Source organism: Carassius gibelio, chromosome B25 (genome assembly GCF_023724105.1).
Source record: "Carassius gibelio isolate Cgi1373 ecotype wild population from Czech Republic chromosome B25, carGib1.2-hapl.c, whole genome shotgun sequence".
Taxonomy (NCBI): Eukaryota; Metazoa; Chordata; class Actinopteri; order Cypriniformes; family Cyprinidae; genus Carassius; species Carassius gibelio.
The window spans coordinates 11,678,657-11,688,224 of NC_068420.1; the positions used below are offsets into that span (position 1 = coordinate 11,678,657).

General features: G+C 37.2%; 1 protein-coding gene across 1 annotated transcript; it reads right to left on the minus strand.

The window, feature by feature from the left end:
- Positions 1-158: 158 nt before the first annotated feature.
- Positions 159-6,637, minus strand: fbxl9 (F-box and leucine rich repeat protein). Its single transcript, XM_052598211.1, has 8 exons — positions 6,258-6,637; positions 5,084-5,185; positions 4,662-4,976; positions 2,888-3,559; positions 1,771-1,989; positions 1,462-1,677; positions 1,160-1,377; positions 159-1,080 (listed from the first exon to the last, which is right to left on the minus strand). Exons 1-8 carry the CDS (start codon positions 6,282-6,284, stop codon positions 915-917), a joined length of 1,935 nt encoding a protein of 644 aa, XP_052454171.1. The 5' UTR covers positions 6,285-6,637; the 3' UTR covers positions 159-914.
- Between the last annotated feature and the right edge of the window lie 2,931 nt (positions 6,638-9,568).

Here is a 9,568-nt window from a genome sequence, read left to right on the forward strand (position 1 = left end):
TCATAAAACTAGACCTTTGAGCTTATTACTGGTAGTCACGTAACCTGAAATTTCACCCTCATCTGGCGCTGATAAAACACAAGTTGTAAAGTGTGGCCTTATAAAACTGCACATTCAAATCACTGTAGGATAAGATGATGGAAAAGACAAAAAAAAAATAATTCTTATAAAATATTTATTGACAAATATTGCCTGGAAGTAAAGATTTCTATCTACTAATCAATAGCAGATCAGGTTTACAGTACTACTGGAGTCATTTGAAATATCCAGACCCTCAGATTCATTCAGAAGCAGTGATTCACCACATTAATAGCACAATTACAGACCTATGCAAAACAATACAGCGTTAACAAATTGATTACTCTTTCATACCGGAGTTAAAAGTGCTTTAAACATGTATTCATTCGATTCATTTTCACCGTATGTAGTGCAGCGTTCGGGTTCCAGAACTAAAACGGTTTATTTTCTCCATAATGAAATAGATTTAACCATGACTTCATGTAAAGTTAACATGATTTCAACTTATTTTTAAAATAATAACTAAACGGCAGAATTTGTGGTGGAAAAACTACAATACCCATGATGCTGTGCAGAAAATTCCACCAATCAGAGTCACGGTGTGCAAATCCAACCAAAACAGCTCTCCAGGGAACAATAATAACCTTTAAATATATTGAGCAGATCTAAATTTCCCCATCATTTTTTATTTGATTGTCATTTGCAATTCTTCATGGTATACTAGTTCTTTACTTCAGCCAAGTCCTTGTCCACTTTGTATGCTTTTGTCCATGGCTTCACGTGCTTTCAAATACTTTTAAAAAAATCCCTATGTAAGCAATAAACAGAAAAATGACATCCGGAAACGACGCTGCTGAAACAGTGGACGGCCACTAACGCACTCTATTACATCTTCATTATACCATAGTAAAATCTGCCCCATTGGCAAAGCGACACTGGACTTTCTTGAGGAAGGGCAGCTGGGACTGGAGGAGGTCCACCTGGTGCACTGTGATATCCTTACACATAGACACATCAAGTGTCCGGAGTCTGTCGCAGTGCAGCGCGATTATAGCAAGAGTTCTGCAGGAACACATTCAGCACGTTAAGCACAGCTCGTTTATTTAGTACAAAACACGAATGACTGGATGACGCCACTTACTCGTTGGTAACTGCGTCGCAGCAGGCCAGGAACAGATGCTGCAGTTTGTGAAGGAGCGGAAGGGCCCGCGCCATGCCCTGGTCACTGATCTGGGGACAGTGGCTGAGCGCCAGGCTGGTGAGGCTGCGGCAGTGATAGGCTACGGACACCAAGCTGTCGTCGCTGATCTCAGGCAGCATAGAAAGCGAGAGACGCTGCAGGTCTGGGAAATGGAGTACCTGAGGCGCCCAGGAACATTCTGACATCACATCCTGTGCCATTTTGTTTTTGAAAGTACATGCTTTGATCACTGAGGTACTAACCTGTGTTATACTGGTGTCAGTTAACTTGAAACATGCCGACAGGTCCAGTTCCTGAAGACCCCTGAGGGCCAAAAGCGACGCTCCCTCTTGATGCTCTCTAAAGGCCCCGAGGTCCTCTTCGGTCACGAGACGTGGCTTCTCCTGGAACGGCAGGCTGGGAGGCTGGAAAAAGCCCATGTTCCCAAACGTCCTTGTAAAGCTCGGGCCTTTATACTCCTTCACATATGGGGAATTTATGAGCTAACTGTGTGCAGTTATTATCAAAACATTATATTAGCTTTAAAAAAAAAAAAAAACGGGCCATCCCACCTTTTTGTCTGTTGGTTCACAATCTTTGGTGGGCTCCACCATTCCCAGCAGCCCCCAGTCGGAGATCTCTTTGCACCAGCCGAGCCGCAGCACCACCAGCGCAGGGAGGTATGTTGTGATGGCACGAACGCTCAGGTCAGTGAGGCAGACACAGGAAGTGAGGTCCAGCTCTCTCAGGTTAGAGCCGAGCAGCTGTGTCAGGGACAACATGACTGTATCCTGTTTGAGAACATAGGCTTTAAGCAAGAAAACAGACAATACAACAACAAGGTCTGCAGGATCATCTGAGGAAAATTTTAAAATTCAATTATCCGACAAAACATTTCATATTTTAACTACACTAAATAAGCTAATAATTGTAGCTAATAAGCTAATGATTATAGTTATGTTATAAATAGAATACTAGAAGTAAAAGTAAAATAATTTGTTTTAAAAGAATTTAGGTATCACAATAATATAATGAAAGAATGAAAAATGGATATTCATATATAAAACAAAATACTGTCTGTTATATTCATGTAACTGTACATTCTGGCACGTTTAACATGCTAATTATTATTTAGATATAATTATAATTTTAATGAATGTGCAGTAATAAATAATAAAAAAAATTTACTAATTATTTTACACATTATAATTTACCAAATTAAAAATAGACATTAATATTAACCTTTTTTTTAAAATACAAAATATCAACCAAAACTGTAAGATGTATTCATATCACCCTAAATTTTAGTTGGTATAATAATCTAATTATTCATTTTTCTAACTATCAATTACAAATTAGATTACAACTTTAATGTTATCATGTTTATATTTTATATTGAAGATTATACGATTGATTATTATTATTTTTTTTGATAATACAGCAAAATAAAACACAAAACTAAATTAAATCGTTTTTATGGATTTAGGCATCACACATTATAATTTACAATGTGAAAAATGGATGATCATCTTGAAATTTGTTAAAGATTTCATTAAACAATAAGTGTTTGTAAAGATTAGTTTTAAATGAGAGTTAGTATTAACAGGAACAATTAAATATATAATATAATCCCATACAATGTTTAAAAAATGACTAACACTGGCCGATAACAGATGTAAGTGCAGTGACCTTTATGTAAGTGCAGTTTCTAAGGCTAAGGGTCTCGAAATGAGCCCGGGGCTGTGGAGAGGACAATCCCTTCACCAGGTCTGCACCACTGACATGCAGACACTCCGACAGATCCAGACTATTCAAGCTCGGCAGCGTCATCAGCTCGGCCAGGCCTTTATCCGTGATCTTCCAGTCCTGCGAGAGGGACAGCGACCGCAGCTCCTTCAGCTCAGTGGCCACGGCCAGCACCGTCCTGCTGGTTAACTCCGTACAGGCTCGGAGGTCCAGCATCCTCAGACCGCTCTGCTGCTTGCAGAGGATTTCTATGGAGTAGTCCGTCAGCTCTTTACAGCCGTGTAGACTCAGCTCCTCCAGACGCAGGCCGGGCAGCGTAGCTATGGAGCGGAGCGACTCGGGAGTGATGCTGGTGCGACTCAGGTCCAGGCTGTGGAGCGTGGCGGCCTGCTTCTGCAAGAAACTCAGGAGGTTACGGAGGGAAACTAGAGCGGAAGAGCCAAACCCCACCGGGCAACCTCTGTATGGGTCGAACTCAAAAGAGATGTGACATCCAGCCAGGGACAGACTGCGTAACCTGGGCGTGCAACTCGTCAGCCGATTAAAAGAGAGGTCTGAGAGATAGCGCAGATCAGACAGGTCCAGTTCCTCCAGATTCCTCAAAGCATTCTGGACCTATTATTGCAAAGATAATTGAGTTATATATAAATATAACATATAATGGTTTTAAAACTATAAACATTTAACTGCTTTCATTTAGAAAATCCTTAAAGAAAAAACATTTACATTTAACATCTATTTAAACTAACTCCGCCCACCAGCGTGGGATTGGGCTACACAACACTAAAAAGGATGATATTTAAGCACAGCTCCACTAGTGTTAATGGTAAAACTTTTTCCCCGAAGACATTTTGACGTGATAGACCCAAGTTCAAATCCGCCTTTTCCCAACTTCTTGTTTCTCCCCCTTTTCAAATCTCATATCACATCAATAAAAATGAAGGAAATAATCAAAAATGTTTAAATAAAGTATCAGGTAGGGTTACGGTAGTAGAAGGGAGGGCTTATATTGTCCCAACATAGTTGGTACTACAATACTGAGGTGCGTATAATTGACACTAGTATTACAAAGTATTATAAAGAGAAGAAAATCTCATTTTAACAGTGTAATATACGTGTAATATGTTTTTAATACAGTGCAATATATTTAACTGTGTAAAAAAGAATTTTACATTTCACACTTTTTTGTGAATTGTAAAATAAATTTAAATTACAATATAAAATATATAAATTACAATTGTAATTTTTATATATAAAATAATTAAATATATTAAAATATAAATAAAATTCTAAATAAAACATTATACCTGTTTTTGTTTTGTTGTTATAATATAATAATTTTAAAATAATATATTATACTTTTATTATTTATTTTAAATCATTAAAGTATTCTAAATAAATTATTATACATGTTTTGTTAATAAAACACTAAAAAGCTATTCATTGTTTTAGAAATGACTGACTTGAACCCATTTTTTTAAGCTGAATTCTAATCATTTTGGCAAGCACTGTAAGTTGCTTTGGATAAAAACCGTCTGCTAAATTCATAAATGTAAATGCAATCTAGGGATCACAACCTTAATTTACAGTATAAAAATGGACATTATTTTTTGATTAGTGTTGCAAAAAGGTGGACATTTTTCAGAAAAAGTCCAAAACTCTCCAGAAAGATAGGAAACTTTCCAGGATTTTTGGGAAACTTTCTTAAAGTTGTAACCTGTCGCCGGTGCTCCTCTCTTGACAAAAAAGCTCCAGACATAAAGAGGCTGTCCAGCCCCTGGAGGTCCAGCTTGCGAAGGCCAGTCAGATGTGGCAGGAGGCCCAGCAGTGAGGTCTCTGTGACGCTGCTGCCAGGTAGAGCCAGACTGTCCAGGCGAGGGCCGAGGTGAAGCCCCACCTCCATTAGTACTTGTCTTGACAGGCTGGATCCATCAACATGGCTGATGACTAGGCCACAGCGAGGGCTCCTTGCAAGTGAACGGATAAAGTCCAGTGAAGATGTGGAAACGGGGAACTTGAAAGTGACATTTTTCTGTGGTAAAGCAATGGTAATTTAAACAATTAGGGAAGCGGGCTAAACACGCAAAAGGAATAATGTTTTAGATCATCTAGATGTTCAAAAAGAAAAAAGACAAAAACCTGAAACTGGGGGTCTTGGCATGCATCATACCAGCTCTTACACACCAGTGACGCCTCCTTTCGATCCGTTACATGAAGGAAACTCAGTATGTAAGAAATTATCTGGAGCAGAAAAAGCAAAAGTCATGGCTTGCACTCTCTTGCTTAAATATTAAGACAAGAGTCGACTATATAATGAAGGTTGGGGCAAATGGTCACTTTCATGGGTAACACTTTAGAATAATGGTCCATTAGTTAATGTTAGTTAACTACTTTAGTTAAGATGGTCTAAGCAAGAACAATCCTTCTACAGCATTTATTAATCTTAGTTGATGTTAATTTTAGCAGTTACAAATGCATTATTCAAATCAAAAGTTGTGCTTGTTAACATTAGTTAATGCACTGTGAATTAGCATGAATTAACAATGAATAACTGTATTTTTATTAACAAAGATGAATAAATATAATAATAAATGTATTGTTCATTGTTTGTTCATGTTAATTAATAAATTAACTAACATTAACTAATGGAGTATTATTCTAAAATGGTACCCTTTAATGTTATAAATTTGATTTGATTTGTCTTGTATTTATTTATTTTTACTTTTATTAAACTGCCTGGGGGGTGGCAAAATCCAAGTCATCTTAGGACAATAAAATAATATTATTATACTAGAATATTTTTTATATTTTATTACTATTTATGTTCTTATAATAAGATTTGCATCTACAAAGGACACATATACAGGTGACCAAAAATATTTTGATACATATATAATAAAAATGTCAGGTAAACAATATTTTTCACAATTTATATATTCTTGAATAAATACTTTTATTAATAAATAGCATAAGAATATATTTATTTTAATTTTAGAAAATATTTGTTATGCTATATAATAACAATATATATAGGCCCTCACACATGTAATCGTTTTACTATTTAATTGTAGTTTAAAATCCTATAACAGGCCGTTTAAAGGCAGGTTTCATTGTGACAACTTATCCAATATACAGAAAATTACTTTCAAAAGCTAACATGCACTAAAAAGTATTAACTGGGGTAAAAAAAAGTGACATATCATTCTTTATATCCATTCAGTGCTTTTTATATGGTAAAGTGTAAAAAACATGCTAAACCACAATGTAATGGAAGTGTATAGTCGTTGATAGGGACTGTGTTAGCTCGACTCACCTCAGCAGGTAAATGTGGACTCTCCATGACTATGCTCCCCTCATTCAACTTGTCTTATTTATTATTATTAATATCAAGATAATATCAATATTAAATGGTTGACACAGTTTAAAATAGTTTATGACTAAATCGCTTCAGAGGCTGGCAGGTCGTGGACTGTCTTGCTAAACATTCATGAGCACGGGAACATCTGATAACACCCTCCTGTTGTTCCTCATACCCCCTCATACAATGCACCAAAGCCAAACATTATCCACTTCAAAATCCGCCAGTTCCCTCAACTCTAAAAAACGTATCAACAAGCTAGCAAAAGAATAATATAGATTTTTTTCTTTTCTTTTTTTTTTTCTAAAAAGAATAACCAACAGACACAGGAAGAGCAGTGGACATCACGTGTTTCTTTTACTGTCTATGCGTGCAAGTAGCACGCAAAGTTTTCTGGGAACCGTAGTTTAATGAAAGACGGAAACAAACTTTGGATTTGTGTCGACAGATGGCGCAGTAATTCATGTAAACGAGAACATAAAAATGGACAATACACCTAAATATACACGAATAACCGTATAATATAGGCTCATATAATACAATATAATATAATACAGGATAATATAATATAATACTTTTTTTCATCATTGCACAATATTTTGCATCAATTAGGCCTATGCGTTCTTTGCAGTGTTGCTCTCTTGTCTCTAGAACATTTGTAAAACTGACATCTTAAAGATGTTTATAAGATGTTTGTACACAGCAGATGCTTTCCAGATGAAGTGATCTTTAGCAGACATTTCATGCTATCTGGTGGCATTGGTTTAATATTAAATAACATAATTGTAAATTTTATATTAATACATTTAATAAATTTTGATTATAAAATGATGTATGTAAGCTGTCGGAGAGAGATAAGTGCACTCCACTTTTTTATTATTATTATTGCTTATGTATTTATCATTTCGCTGGACACATCCACATCTGAACGCAGGAGCTTGTCTGTTTGGTGTTGTCGTGTCGCCGTCGTCTTGCTGCGGGTCTCTGGCGGTGTGAACGCTGCTGAACGCTCGCTTTGGACATCAGTAGCGTCCTCACTGATTCAGTCACTGGCGGTATGTCAGCGACGGCCAGGAGTCTCAATGGCTTTTGATGTTGGTCTTTGCGTAGCCGCTTGCTTTTATAGCCACTGTTCCTTTGACGAAGCGGGCTTTGCTCGTCTGCTCTTGCTGGTTCCTCGTCAGGGTTTCGAGGCAAAGTCAGAACCTGTGGCAGAGGAGCAGACTGTAGAAGCGGAGCTCGGGGTTTATCCGTCAATACAGCAGCCGTGCGAACCAGCGGAGGCAGAGTCGGCATCGTAAATTTACTAACTTCTCTGAATGGCCTTTCCGTTGTTATTATGGATCTTGGCATAGTTGTCTGGTTAGCGTCGAGCAGACCAATGTTATGCTTGTTTCCTGTCACCCGGAGTTGTAGGTGTGTGGGTGTCTGGCCAGTGGGCTTCACATTCACAGACTCTCGATGCTCTGACAGAATCTGGACATAGTTACACTGCCGGATGACTGAGGGCAGAAACGGGCGAAAGCCAAGGGATGTTCCACAACTCTCTTGAAACATTTTCTAGCGCTCTTCTCTGTGAGATTATGTTTTCTCTTTTCTTTTTGTCTACACTATATTCTCTTAGAAGCTTGAGTATACACTATTTTCCCATTATGACGTCTTAATCATAAAACGATTTGGAATGTAGAACGTTGATTGGCATTTGGGTTCAAAGTCAACAAATGATAGGCTACATACTTAAGTAACCAACTCGATTTGACCGTGTCTTGTTCGTTACATAAATCATGTATTTTTTTTTTCTCTAATAATAATCTTTGTCATTACTTTTTTTTTGACATTCATTTATTTTAAAGAAAGCGTTCCATTTTAGTAACGGAGTTGGAAAAAAAAACATGGCAAACGTTTTTAAAAAATAAATCGAAGTGTTGGATTTCTTCCTCTCTGGTTTGGGCGCCAAGTTGCATTCTGGGACGTGGCGGCCATGTTGCCAGCTTCGCGAATGTAAACATACAGCCAGTTGAACGAGAAGAGCGGAGTTGGTAGAAAGAAAAAAAGATGTCAAAATCGCAAAAAGGTTGTGGGATTTATAGGGATACGCTAAATAGGGATGCCAGGGACCGGTATGTGGACAAAATCGACTCTATTAACGGTTTGAATCCATATGAAATTCCCAACAAATAGTGGAGTACCGACGGAGACTGTTTGCCGCACGTTTGCATTACAGACATCTTCGGCTACCTTGTTTGTTTTGTGAGCGCCTACATTTCAGAATAGTTCCGAAGCTACAAGTCAAGTCTCATGTACAGTTCACAAATGGATGGGTTCAAGCCCTATTGGTAAATCAAAGAAACTATAACAATTGCTGTAATTTTATTATCAAATTAAATTAAATAAAAATTCAGTTTATTGAAGTTGTTCTGTAATTCATTCATCATTATTCAAACCAATCAGAGTTATACTCAATAAGCTGATTTATATGACTGACTATGATTTTATGAAGTTCACTAACATGCACCACACTCTTATTAATACTGTCTGAGCATTTATAACTCAAGCACTTCAGGTACTTTTAGTTATTTTAAAAGGTTATAAAAGTTTGTTTTGTACTTTGTACCCACTTGGAAGTTAGTTCTCTCTGATGTGTGATTCCAGGAAGTGTTCGGTGGGACAAAGGCAATCGAAAGACTCTTCAGCTGTGGGCCAAAAAATATTTTCCTTATGTAATATCTTCCAAATTTAATATCTTTAATTTTAATAATGAAGTATGAAGTACTAATTATGAATGAATTATTTGAAATACTAAAAATAGTACTACAGCCAATCAAGCAGCAACAAATGGAAAAACTTAAACAACAACATCAAGAACACTTTATCTGAAAGTTTATCTTAAGTGCCCATAAATCGCTCTCAAAATCAGTTTGCTGTATGAGCTCCATGTTCTCCTTCAAGAAATCAAGTTATGTTTGCAGAACTCCCTAAAATTAAGACATTTGACTTATTAGAACATTCAATATTCAGCCTGAGATCCATGCAGCTACCATTGGATCATCTGGTTGAAATGAAAGATAGAGCTGTGTGTCATCAATCATCATCATAGCAATGGTATGAGAAAACCATGTGCCTGTATGATGGGTCCCAGTGATGTAGTGTAGAAAAGAGGGAGAAGAGAAGGGGTCCAAGAACTGATCCCAGAGGAACCCCGGTGACAGTTGATGTGCTTTAGATACCTCCCCTCCTCCCCAAGCCACCCTGAAAGTCCTACCAGT

What these genes read in the sequence shown, in the direction of transcription:
- fbxl9 (XM_052598211.1), bottom strand. Translation starts at nt 6,284, where the DNA reads ATGGAGAGTCCACATTTACCTGCTGAG. An exon ending in GAAACTGCACTTACATAAAG is followed by an intron (nt 1,990 to 2,887) that starts GTCACTGCACTT and finishes GTTCTCAAACAG; the next exon opens with GATACAGTCATGTTGTCCCT. An exon ending in CTGACACCAGTATAACACAG is followed by an intron (nt 1,378 to 1,461) that starts GTTAGTACCTCA and finishes TGGGCGCCTCAG; the next exon opens with GTACTCCATTTCCCAGACCT.